At 41.9% G+C, this 13,944-nt stretch overlaps 1 protein-coding gene across 1 annotated transcript in view; it reads right to left on the bottom strand.

Annotated features, from left to right (window-relative positions):
- Positions 1 to 855: 855 nt before the first annotated feature.
- Positions 856 to 13,944, bottom strand: part of LOC147021182 (uncharacterized) — a 24,436-nt gene continuing 11,347 nt past the window's right edge. The window contains 7 exon segments of the mRNA XM_085890424.1: positions 856 to 1,260; positions 5,317 to 5,406; positions 6,337 to 6,569; positions 6,796 to 8,213; positions 8,215 to 8,487; positions 10,959 to 11,140; positions 12,740 to 12,871. Of these exon segments, the coding sequence (XP_085746550.1) occupies positions 856 to 1,260; positions 5,317 to 5,406; positions 6,337 to 6,569; positions 6,796 to 8,213; positions 8,215 to 8,487; positions 10,959 to 11,140; positions 12,740 to 12,871 (2,733 nt within the window).

Raw genomic sequence — 13,944 nt, 5'->3', positions numbered from 1 at the left:
GTTACCCAAACGACCTGGAACCTTCTCTGGTTTCGGAAATTGTACATTTCCAGGCATTTCTCAAGACGATTCAGACAGAAGACTCGGAAAAAATGTCTGAAACTACCATGTTTTCCACAATCCACAACTACGATATGGTGGCAGCATTCGCCAATGTGGAGATAGCTTTGCGGGTATACCTGTTAATGTTTGTCACGAACTGTACGGCAGAACGATCATTCTCAAAATTGAAAAGGATTAAGAACTATCTGCGTAGTACAATCGGCCAAGATCGTTTGGCATCGCTGGCCATACTAAGTGCTGAAAACGAACTATTCAGGAGAGAAAGCACACGCGAAACAATCGAGGACTTTGCGCGAATCAAAGCCAGTAACAAGCTAAAAGATTCTGTAAGTTTTTAACATCTCGCAAATATATTGTAGCAATTACCCCAAAGTGTGCAATAATGCAATCATATCTGCAAAAACGACAAAAAAAAACTTTCTACATTGAGATTTGAGATGATACCATCACGTTTTGGTTTTGCGATCATTTTCTCTGTTCCGTTGTTTTCATCCATAGTGGTGTTTCTTGCGTATAAACTTTTGTTACTTGTAATTTCTGAAATACATGTTTTTACACAGAAACCGTGTTTTTTTTCTTTTGCCCAGCCTAGGTTGGTGCATTTATATATGAATACTTTTATAAGCATATGTGAAGTAAAAATGGCTCCGGCCCTGAGAGGGCCCCGCATAATTCTAGGGCCCAGAGCCCAGGGCCCCGCAACACATAAATCCGGCCCTGGAGAGAGGTGGTGTGGAAGGGGAAATGGGGAAGTGGGAGTGCGATTCAGCTGTTGGAAGAGCAGCATTCACTTTACGACAAAGTCGCTTGCAGCACTGCCATATCGGAGAAAGGAAAGACGATCCTCAACAACCTTTCCTTGAACTCCAGAGAAGATCTTTCCTGTTTGGAGAGGAAGCTAGAAAGTGGCATCCTCTTACAGAATAATCCCATCTCAGCGTTAAGAACCTGCTCCGGAAGAAATCTCTTCGCTTTGATTAGTTCCATGAGCTGTGTGCGGTGGGTCGTTTTTCTCAACATCATGATCTGCAAATGCTGCTGCCCCATATAATGTTCCATAATGGAGGCTGAATCCTCTTTTGAATTTCTCAAATCAGCCCTTGCAGGTGTGGAATGCGTAGGTAGCCATGGTTGAACTGGAGCAACCTCTTTTGATCCGATTTTTTGAGAATGAAACATGAGAATGGTGTTTTGAGTCTTGCGGTTGCAAAGTGAGGGTTTGGGAATGAGGTTTAAATATGGAGTTGGAAAATGAAGGTTTGAGAATGAGGTTTGAAGGATAGTAAACGTTTGGGAATAAGCAATAGAACAATGGAGAAGGTTCGACCAACAATTATTGATCCGGTAATGGCGGCCGACAGATGCTGCACCTTCTTTTCGAGCAAACTGAACTAACAACTCGATGTTTTCGCCCAAAGTCAAAACCTTTCTCTGCCTTTTGACAGAACGACGCAAACGAAGACTCCTCGAAGTTCAAAAAACATGATTGGTCAAATTGAAATCCCTCGATAATGAAATCGGAACTCAATCGGTTGCCCGCAATTGGACGAAACCCATGATATTAGAACCTGCAATATCTGAGGGTTGACTGAAGCATACCATTTCTCATTTTTGGCCATATCACTCAATGGTGAAGTCACTTGAAACATTCTCGTTTCTGGAACTGGATCTTCAGCAAAATTGAATCCATTCTTCCGAGTCACACGCCCAACGTGTCCAGCAAGTTTCATCCAAATCCGTCAACACCTTTTTGAGATTCCCTGCACACAAACAAACAGAGAGGGGGTGAAAACATAACCTCCTTCCACCTTCAGTGGAGGAGGTAAAAATAGCGGCAATGCCTCTGCACTCATCTGGTAGATCCAGTGAACCACTGGTACCACTGGTAAGTGTGTGTGACCCACAAAATATGTAAATTAGTCAATGGTTTAAACAAATTTGTGATAGCACCTGTCAGTTAAAAGCGAGATGATTTGCCAAGTAAGCATTGGCTGTGGTATTTGTGGATAAGCATTAGTGAATGCCAATTAATGGATGTTACAAATTTGTTGAAGTACGAGTTGGTGACTTGTAAAATGCTTGATGTAATGAGCTAATTTTGACTGTGGATGGCAGTGTTGGACTGCAAAACTGCCTGGTGAGATTCATGACGATGCTGGAACGTTCTGAGATGGAGTTTCAGGTGTAAATGAGAATTGCATATGCTGGAAGGCACATGATCATTCTGTGTTACTGAGTAAACCCGCGAGAGGGAAGTGCAGCGAGACGGGTGATTTGTGACGAGGCATGTGTTGCGACCGTCCATGTGCTCGATTGAACTCTGATGAGTGAACGAGGTGTTAATGTCCAGAGTGGTTGTTAACGCGTGTCGCTGATTATAATCAGGTTGAGTAAAATTCATGAAGCTTGTGTATCGGGAAAGAATTCCTGTGAGCTCTTCAATCATCCTGAACAGGCAAGCCCACAAGAGGGAACAACGTTACTTGAGCCAATCGTTAGACAGCCCCGACGGACGAGGTAAACGCACGTGAGTTGAGCCGGCAGGACAGGGACACCAGACATAAGCAACTCAACGTGGGCATCGGAATTGGACATTGTATGTTATGGTGAATTTCCTCATTTGACGTTGTATCTGCTTAATTTATGCAAGTTTCAAAAACGTTTCACTCTTGTTGTGGTAACTGTAACGTCACTCAGAAGTCACAGACCCCAACTGACAAAGATCCATTTGATTGGTGGCTGATGACCTGTATGATCGTTCATACTCCTGAAGTGCAAACCTTGGGTTGTCATCTTCGAGAACGTGCTGGGTTCGGCACAATGAATAACACACATGCACAAAAGAGAAGGAAACCCCAAGGTGTATCTTTCAACATTGGCGACCATGACAAGATCAGTCAGTGGTATTAGGTGAGGAAGATGACATGTGATATATGGTGCTGGGGTTGTGATCTGAGTTTAAATTGACCGTTCAACCATCTGCCATGGAGTTTGACAAGTGGATTGAGCGAGGAGAGCGGCTTGGACAGTTTCTTCTCTGAAATAGCACACACAATTTCAATTAAAATTCACCACAACCTTCATCACCGAGTAAGTAGCAAAGTTTATTCACAGCATAACAACAAACAAATGATTAAATCAAATTGGTGTCTACTCTCTTGAGACAGTTTATGAGGGGGGGGGGTGGTTTGCCCTGCAACATTTGCATTTCCTTTCGTCACCAAAACTTTCATTCCCTTTCACAGCCAATTTCGATGAAAATTGAACACGACCTTTATCACCCGAAATGTTAAAGTTTGTTCACGACATGAGAAAAATGCAAAAAAAACATTGGTATTTACTTTACTTCTCCATTATATACTTTGTGGGTCATCCATACCTGCTCGTCATTCCCTGGTTATCTTATCCAGCCACTAACAGTTGAGCGCCCAGGGGTATTTGCCCAATGTTTAAAAAAATATCATCGTGCGCAACGCCTAACTCACCCTTTACCATTGTGATGCAGTTCGCGTGACATTTAACAATATCTAATTCGTATATGTAACATATGGAGTCCCACAATTCATATAACTAGTACGAGCTTGTAGGGGCAGGCCTGTAGGTGCGTTCCCGAAGGTGAGTGCCAGTATGTGCAGCCTCTCTCTCTCTCAAACCTCGAAAAGGCACATCCGCGGGTCCCCAGCAATATTCCTGGCAAGTTTCAATCGTGCAAAAGAAATAATAAAAATAAATAAATAAACATTAATTGTGACGCCATTTGTGACGTGATAGCACCGTGTCTTGTCATTGGTTGACAGATAAATGGCCGTAACTTGGGAACCGCTCTTCCGATTAATATCAAACCTTGAAAAGCACATCCGCGGGTCCCCGGCAATATTCCTGGCAAGTTGCAATCAGATCGGACCGGTGGTTGTTGAGAAACGGCGGTCGCAGACAGACAGACAGACAGACAGACAGACACACAGAGATTGCTGGAATTATAGATAGATTACAAGCAAGCACCATCCATCAAAATAACACCAAGGCTTACCTTTCCATGATATTTAACCCCCCGGGGATCTTTGACAGGTCGAGGGTTAAACATGACCTTCACCGCCGTGCCTCAACACAGAGTGCCATTTCCTGTGTGTTTTGTATTTTACGGCGATGGCCCCGCTTCACACAGGGGCAACAAAGGTTTCATCAGCTTGAACTGGAGAGGCGGATACGGGAGGACAGAATGTAGTCATTGCTGCTGCGTTTGCTTCTTGATGTCACAGAGTTCCTGCCGCTCTGGTATTTTGTTAATCTTTGTTTTTTGTCTTCTTTGTGTACTTCTATCTTCCAGTCGTTCTGCCTTTCAAGAAAATTGCACAACATTATCAGTGGGTGAGGCAACACCAGAGGGACTGCAGGGCCAACACAGACTGTTGATGGGAGATGTGAATGTTATTTTTTTTTATATGCATCTATGTGGACATGACGAGTGGATAATGAAAGTAGATCACACAAAAATGTTAACATTAAAAACAGATTCAAGACGTTACCTTATGTGCAGAAATTACATTAAGCCATGGACACTGGCATCTCTTGGTGTTTATAAGCAAATTGAAGGCATGAATAATGAAGATGAGGCATTCGATGATAAGATTGAGGAAAGTGAAAAAATATTTCTCACCACCTTATCGTTAAGAAATTGTTGTGGCCTATTCCAAGTCAAGGCTCTGTTGAGCAGGCCAAAAAAATGCAAAAAAAAAATAATACCCCCAAAAAACACGAACAGCGAGGGACAGCAAAGTGACGAAGGATGAGCCTTGATAAAGGATAATTAAATAATGCCGTTAATTATCTTCAAAAGGGGGAGGGGGATTTGAATGAAGGCAAACAACCAATTTTTATTCACGCACTCCCTTGGAGTTCTCTCAATATCCTTGCAAAGTTTCAGGCTGTGAGGTTTCATGATCTTGGAGTTATGGAGGGGACACGCACACACACACACACACACACACACACACACACACACACACACACACACACACACACACACACACACACACACACACACACACACACACACACACACACACACACACACACACACTTATAGATAGACAAGCAAGGAAATGACAAATTGAAAAACATGGACGTAAAAAGGGTGCAAGTGATTAAATAAGGTCGATAGAAGGTTTAAGTACCTGTAGTTCTGGAGACTCTTGTTTCTTTAAAAAAATATATTGGATCGACCATCTGTAAGAGTCTCAAGTTTCATCTTACCTTGTTGGAGCTCTTAGACGATGGAGTGATGATGGATCCACTGCCAAACACGACACCTTCTTCTCCTGCAGCCATTACTACAACTCCTTCCTTTGCACAAACATCAACAAAAGGAAGTCAAAACAACTCGACAGCGACGTCTTGATAACCTCCATCATGATCATTCCTTCCAACACAATCCAGGAAATACTGTCTCCTCTTTATTATTTTCTGCATCTCAATTCAAATTTTCTTTTGTTTTGCCTTCAATTTCTCATCTATATTTTCTTCATCACAAACTCCCACTGGATTTGCACTGAAGTTTTTCAAACAACAAATTTCAATGATCATCCAGATGTGCAGAATGACTTTTGTACAGACACATTAACACTCATGCGAGACTTCTACCAACGGGAAGATTTGCTTGGTGTTTGTAAGTTTTAGAATTCAGCAAAATATGAGTTTGTCCTCAACATTTCTGAGGCACAGACAAAATGGGACATGATGCAGGTGAAGAACAGGTAATTTAGACAAAGTTTTAAATTGTAATTTGTCTTGTAAAGGAAGAATCTTGTCAACTTACGTTCCAAGCGGAAGGATGGTTTCAGGTGAGGGGTGGAGGAGGGAACGAGCACCTCTTCTGAGGGACCTTTGGAATAACAATAGGAATATGAAAGATTAGAGACATTGATATCTCAATGAGTTTGATAACTTGTCAGAAAAGAAAACAAAAGGAAAGGCCTGGATGGAACAGGCAACAGATGACAAGGTGAATCAGGTGATATCATCCAATTGAAGGGAGTTAAAGTTGTTTATTCTGCATCAGGATGATCAAGCCAAGAAGTTAACTTCCCACAAAAATAATTACAATTATCTCCACAATAAAGGACACTCTTCTTCATGGAAGGAAGTACTAACAGCAATGTCTGTAAAAGACAAAGTCTCAAAACTTATTTTTCTTGATGTTTTGATCTTGTGGTTGGCTGTGTTTGCACCCATTGTGTGTTCAACCCACCTTCCCCAAAGTATTTGAGTGCTTACCTGTTGAAGATCCTGCATACAATATGGCTTCTGCTGTTGCTGCCGATCATCAGGATGAGGATTCCATACCCAAAGCAGCAAATGAACAATGTGCGATGGTATTAGATTGATTTTCACCAACAAAAAGATCCCACCATGGTTTTCCTCAACTTTCCTTCCTTCACTATGAAAATTCAGGTTCCTGTCCTCATGAAATACAAGATGTCCATCAGGAGTGAACTCCCTGTCCATGACTGTGCGATCAGAAGATGTTTCAGTGATTGCTCCAAAGTGATCTCAGGATCATTCACGTGTTTGAAAGAGACCCTGTGTAAAAGTGAATTTGTTTCAACCGAATATTCTCCTGAAATGATTTTTTTGTGTTTTTTTTTTCCCCTTAAATGTGTGTCATGTGAGGAGTCTGTTTAAGGAGATGGGAGATGAGGAGGGAAGGTCGTTATCTATGGGGATGAGGCTTGCCCTTGGGATTCTTCAGGAGGACCACTTTGTCCCCTTTGATGGTATATCTCCCGTTTGGGTCACTTTCCCTCTTTTTATCAAGATCACTCAGCAGCATCTCTTGTTTTTCTCTTTGGAGCTGAGTGTAATCCGGAGTGATAAAAATGTTTTTTGTCCAGAGAGAGGGATCAGTTAAATTGCGAACCTTCTTGTTGTTGGTAAGAACAAGATTCCGATCCGACTCACAACTGAACACAACTTTCATTGGTCTGAATCTGTTCTCAATGTACCGTCCAACGCGGAAAGTGGTTACGGGCTCTATGTTCAGGTTCATGGCTTTAATTAATTTTGTCACAACCTCCTTGTCGTGTTCCCCTTGTCCCTCCTTCACTCCACGGAACATGAGGTTATTTTTACGCCTTTCTATCTCAGCTGGTTCATCATTGACAAGCTTGGACTGAGACGAATGGTGAGGCTTACGTTCGGCCGGCAGATGATCAACATCAGGCTGTTCCACTTGTTGTTTCCTGCCTTCACAGAGAGGCTTCGGTTGGCGTTGAAGAACAACACTGTACTGTTGTCGCTGCTCCCGCCCTTCATCACTTTGAGGCTTTGGTTCAGGTGGGAGCAAATCAACATCCTGCTGTTTCAGTTGTTGCTTCTGGAGCCCATCATCAGTTATTAGAATCACTTCTTCCTCAACTCCTTCCTCAGTAAGTTTTCCTGCTTTTTGCAATTTGGTTTCTCTCTCCAAGACCTCTTGCTCCCTCAACTCCACATGACGTTTCTTCTCTCTTATCTGTTGTTCTCTTTCCATGAGAATCAACTCTCTTGTTTTCCAGGCAACTTCACATTGCTCTCTGTGTTCTTCTTCCTTTTTCTCTCTCAGACGAGACTCTCCCTCCGATTTATTCAGATTACATTGTCGATTATGAAGATCCTCTCCCTTTTGTTGGATATGGAGCTGCTGTTTCTTGAGCTCTTCATCTTTCCCATTAATGGAGGCATCAAACACCCCCTGTCGCTCCCGCTCCCATTCCTGATATTTCTGCAATTCTTTCTCACGTTGATGAACATGTTGCTTCCAGTTTTTAACCTCCAACATTCTCTTTTCTATATCAAGCATTTTCTTCTTACGTTCTGTGTTTTTACGCTTTTCCCAGATCCAAACTTCAAATTTCTCATCCTCAAAATCCTTTTCCCAGTTTCCTCGTCTGGATTCCTCCTTCTCCCATGTCTTTAACTCTTCTTGTTTCTTCCTCTCCTGTTCATTTATTTTCTTCTGCTCTGCTTCCTTTTTCTCTCTCTGCTGTTCCTCCTCTCGTTTCCTCCGTTCATCTTCCTCCTTTAACCACAATTCTTTGTTCAATTTCCTTTGCGCGTCCATTTCCATTAACTCACGTTCTCTGTCCTGAACAAACTTCTCTCTTTGAATGAGATCTCCTTTTTTGGAGCAACATCTTTTCTTTTTCCTGAAGTTGTTCTTTCAGTGCTTGTAAAACTTTATTTTGATCCTCTTGATAATGTTCTTCCTCTTGTTCTTCATTTCCGACGTTCTGTTTCACTGTGAACACCATTTTTTCCTTCACATCATGATCCTCCGTTCCCTCCACTTTCTGCGTTTGAAAGAGTTTGTTTTCCTGAACATTATTTCCCAATGGTGGCTCATCTTTCAGTTGTTGTCTCTGTTTGTTTTTACATCCACATTTCACACTGCAAGAGAAAAACACATTCTCAGTTCAAGGTAAAATGAAGTATTCCATCACCTGTAAAGTGTTGAATATGTGGTTTTGTTAAACAATGGTTTTGTTCCACGAATGTTACAATGCTGCAGGATCCGGAATATCGAGCTTGCAGATGTAACTTAAGCAAGGTCCAAATGATCGGTGAGGAACGATGAATCACACTTGATTATTTAAATAATTTAATGTAATGTTGGAGGATGTTGTGAACTTTTGTGTTTTTTTTATGAAGAAGGAAATCATGTGACTTTTTGAAAATTATATCTCACTTCACTGGAATTCGTGCACTCACTTCACTGGAATTCGTGCACTCACTTCACTGGAAACATTTTTTCATGACGTCATTTGGAGGCCATCTTGGATTAAAAAATATCCTTCATCTCAGAAGAACGAACAACTATTCCTTGGAAATCAACACTTAATAGGGGAGTTTCACTTTATATTCACAAGTGTTCAATAATAAACCTTTTAAAATCTTCCTGAAGACATCATTGATACTTTGTGTGAACAAAACAAGCTCAAATGAGCTAAGATCCTTGTCATCTCAATGATGACGTCATAAAAACGAATATGACGTCATTGTGATGTATCAGGTTTATGATAAATTATCTGTGCTAATGCCTGGCTTGATTCCCGCAAACAAAATTCAACAGCTTGCCTAGTTTCGAAGATATTGGTATCGGCGATTTCCATTAGCGGCGATATTATGACCTCAACTTTTGTTCTTGGAAGAATTTCCAAAATCAGAGATGGTTACTGCCTGTGCGTGGCCTTTCTGCAGAAACCTGGCAAGTTTCACAAAGATCTGATGAAAATTCTGGGTTGTGAAAGAAAAAATAACAAAAAATAGGAATGACGTCATAAAAATTGATATGACATCATAGTGCTGTATCATATGTGCTGTAATTGATCTCAGCTCATGCCCTGTTCGATTCCAGCAAACAGAATTCAAAAAGCTTGCCTAGTTTGAGATAATTTTTTCGGCGATTTCCATTAGTGGAGATATTTTAATGTCATAATTTTTTTTTTCTCGGAGGAATTTTCAAAATCGGAGATGGTTACTGTCTGCGCAGGTATTGTGACATGTATACGTCAAGTTTCAGGAAGTTTCGATGAAAACTGTGGAATGAAACAAGTTTCACAAAGATCTGATGAAAACTCTGGGTTGTGAAACAAAAAATATCAAAAAATAGGAATGACGTCATAAAATTGATAATTCATAAAATTGAAGTGATGTCTCATATATGCGGTCATTAATCTCTGCTGAAACCCTGTTCGATTCCCGCAAACAGAATTCAAAAAGCTTGCCGAGTTTTGGAGATAATTTTTTGGGCGATATCCATTAGCGGAGATATTTTGACGCCATAACTTTTTTTTCTAGGAGGAAATTCAAAATCGGAGATTTTTACATGTATATGCCAAGTTCCAGGAAGTTTCGATGAAAACTGTCGGCTGTGAAACAAAAAAGTCCACAAGAACAACAACGTGAGTAAGACTTAGAGATCCTCCCCGAATTGCAGGCCATCGCACACGCATAATTCCATGACGCGGTGGATCACTAATGGACCGTGAACGCCAATAACTCAACCACGTGACCTCGGGTCCTCTGTCGAGTTTACCCAGTTACCAAGAAAAATAACCACGTGATCTAATTACCATGGGACCCTGTTAAAGTGATTTGATTTTGGTGAAGATCTGAATCCAGAACTGGATATGAGAATTATTTACTTTTTAAAGCGATTCATCACCTTTAGTTATTGGTGCTAAAAACGATATATAGCACGAAATCTCAAAAATGTGTTGGACCCGATATGTTCTCATGGATCAGGCATTACGTGGTGGAGGTATGCGCTCTACCGAGTGTCCGAGTTTAATACTGTGATTGCCTTCATCAGTGTTTTCATGAATTACAAGACAGACTGAGCTGAAACTTTCACAGCTTATTTTTTGATACACGGGTTATTTAATACACAAGTATAATTGTAAACAGCTCACCAAAGGTGTCCCCTTCCCTTTAAAATGAGCTTTGTTCCACACGATTTCACGAAGACAGCCATGTTGAAGTCGAAGGTGATTATAAATCTTTACTGCCAGTAAATCTACATTTATATTTTGAACCTCTAGCAGTACAAATGTTGGTATTTACACCAAATGTAACTTTGATTTTATACAGCATCGGTGGGCTTCTTCATGGCAGCCATTTTGAAATCCAAGATGGCCACAAAAACGGTGGATGAAAAAAATGTTACCCATGGATTTTGGACACCTCGTTATCTCCTCGAGTCAATAAAACAACAAATTCTATCTTCAACAACAAAAAAATGCTCGTCCTTATAATCCCACAAGACATGGAGCACGATAAACTCGTTTCAAATCTCTGAGCCATCTTGTCCCCTTGGATGAAGATATAAATATTGATGAAAAGTCATTTGTGTTCTTTACCAGTGAATGCAGCGCTTTCTCCTGAACCTCGTCTTGTTGAACCAACGAGATGGATTAAACACAATCACACCGACAAACACAAGGGAGGCAATCACGACGAACACGACATCACGACCCAGGGACATCCCTCCATCCTCAACAGCATCGTTCTGGAAAACCTGTAGAAATAGACAAGGCCAGGGGTAGAAACATGTTTATTTCATTTATAATTAAACTAAACAATGTTTTTACAATTACTGAACAAAATCAAAAAGTTTGTGACAAAATAACATGTTCTTGACAATTTTAGAGAACAAACACAATGGTTCATGGAATGTTCGAGAGTTTATCTTTTGTACCACGCTTGTTAAGGACAGGTTTGTAAGAGGGTTTGGGAAGTAATTTGTGATTTGTTCAGAATGCTGGCGACAGCTCGCCTTCCCTTTACAAAAAACACCGTGGGATCTTTAACATCCAATATAAATGAGGGTTGGGAGATGAATCCTTCATGTTTAATGTTCCTCCAGTGGTTGTAACACACATGACACGTGAAACACCAGGGTGGCAGTTTATGGAGGGATCGAGATTTGAACCCAGGATCAGAGGTGAAGGTGTAAACTGTGAAACTCCACAAGCCCTGAGATGGATCTTCTGGCGATCAATTTCCACTGCACACGGAGTGCAATGTGTGGTACCAGATACACTCAAGGTATACCGTGAAGATTCCTCCATCGACACGAACATGGAGAAGATTTTACCTTGAAGGGACAAATTCCAAGTTTACTTGGTGGGGAAAGTTCACCTGCAGTTTCCAACCAAAGATAAACTCTCTTCATGTTTCTCATCACATCGTCAAGGGAAAGATGGTTCACAACAATTTAAAGCACAAACAAGGAAGATTAAATATGGGATTTTAACTGTGTACCAACACTCACTGACCTCCTTGTTCAAGGAGACTCCTGGAATCTTTGATTCTCCACAAAAAAGTGTCGTCAGACAAGACAGCCGACTTATGAAAGCCGAGGAATGAAAAATGGCGAAGCAGTGGGACCTGATGGGATACCATTGTAAGGATGGACCTGCCTTGGTGAATATGGGGTTCAGGTGTTCAATAAACCATTGAACTGGGTTATGATGAGTGAGGACATTCCAAGGACATGGAGGGGAAACATTCAGGGATCATTATTTAATATTCCACTCTCCAGATGTGGATGTTTTAGATGAACCTTGAAGTTGGGAACATGGAATGTTTGTAAATGGTTTCTGGTCATTCAAGGATTCCTGAATGAGAAATTGTATGATGACCCTCAGTCATCATTTAACATTGATTATATACACACATTTTAAAAACACCGGATTTGAGTCCAAAACGTCTCCTATTCAGGGGGTGTGTACATGAAACATGGTGGTACGGTGTGTACATGAAACATGGTGGTACGGTGTGCACATGAAACATGGTGGTACGGTGTGCTGTGTGTGTGATCCAATCCCACAGCGGACTCGATGGTTCGGCGTCATCAAGCTCCATCACAGAGGTCCAACTTGTTGAAGCTCCACACCTCCTCCCCCACTCACCCCCACTCCACCTCCTCCCCCACTCACCCCCTCTCCCCCACATCCCCACCCTCTCCCCCACATCCTCACCGCTTTCCCCCCCACACCCCCACCCCAACCTCTCCCCACACCCCCACCTTCGAAAACCCGAAGTCCGGGCCCGTTATCCCAAACTACTATAAAAACAACTCCCCGTGCTGTGTACCTTCCCCGAGTTCAGTACATTATTTCTCACAATCCCTACTTACCTGCTGTGGTGGTCGAGACGCTCCACTTCCAAGGACGGTGATCACGAACACCGCGATGAGAAACCACGACATGTCTGGTGTTCGCCAATCCACGGACTGACGATTTAACGACACCTCTGTGTTTACATCTCCCTGTTGTTGGAATTCTTATTGTAACCACGAGCAACCACTGTGACGTCACAGTGTGGTCACGCCCGTTTCCCTCGTTTATGTTCATATTTTCACCTCGATATAATTATTTATATACTTTTTGTTCTGATTAAGCTCTTCCGGTGAAATCCACGTGACCCAAGGTTGATTAATATCTTGTGTTTTGTGTTTCAATCATTTTTACACCAATGAGAAGAGGATTTAAAAACGTTCAGTTTGAGAAGTTGTGATTTAGATAATACTGACATTGTACAACGGACGTGTGTTTACTCCATTGATGTTTTTAATGTTAAACCTTGTTATAAAGGAGTTCACTCAGTGAGTAATGGTGCACGTCCTGATTCATCTACCCCTCTTTGGTATTCCTGTGAATATTCATTTTGTGTGTGTGTGAACGTGCGTACGTAAAAAATAGATAGTCTTGAATGGATTCCTTCCCCACCATCCCGTCTTCTCAACACATCCTCCACCGAAAGTGGACGAAGGTGAAGTTTTCACCTCCGTCCATCTGTTGTTGGTTCCTTGAGAAATGGAGGATTCGTGAGTTTCGTGGAGTTCGGTGGTGGAGCAGTCAGGGCCGCCGAGAGCCAGAATGGGCCGGGAGGGGGGTCGGGGGGGGGTACCAAGTGAAAACCTCCTTCGTCCGGCCCCTGAACCACAAAGGTTAACGGGATTTCCCAGCGGAGCACCAGGGCCAAAACACCAATTTGATGAGGTTGAAATCAACTATAATATCACTCATTACACAACATGCCCGAGTGGGCCAAAACCATGCTCACCTGGAATGGCCCCCACATGCTCACATGGAATGACCCCCACACGCTCACCCCGTGCTCGCACAGATACGGAGGACAGAACAACATAATGGCGTCACAACTTTTTTTCTTCTTCATCTTTTCCTTTCGTTTTCACCCTCATCCATCTCCTATCATTCTCAGTGTTCTGTATCACAAAAGTTGGTGACAGTATCTGGCAACAAATCTTGGGGAAGAGAACGTAAGGTTAAACAAAAATACTTAAATGGTCACTTAACATGTGGGAGGTCACAGAACTCA

The sequence above is a fragment of the Eptatretus burgeri genome, chromosome 8 (assembly GCF_056783735.1).
Source record: "Eptatretus burgeri isolate ZD-2024b chromosome 8, Ebu_testis_v1, whole genome shotgun sequence".
NCBI classification, from domain to species: Eukaryota; Metazoa; Chordata; class Myxini; order Myxiniformes; family Myxinidae; genus Eptatretus; species Eptatretus burgeri.
The sequence above is the reverse complement of the archived record's forward strand: the minus strand, read 5'-3'. Positions and strand labels throughout refer to the sequence as shown.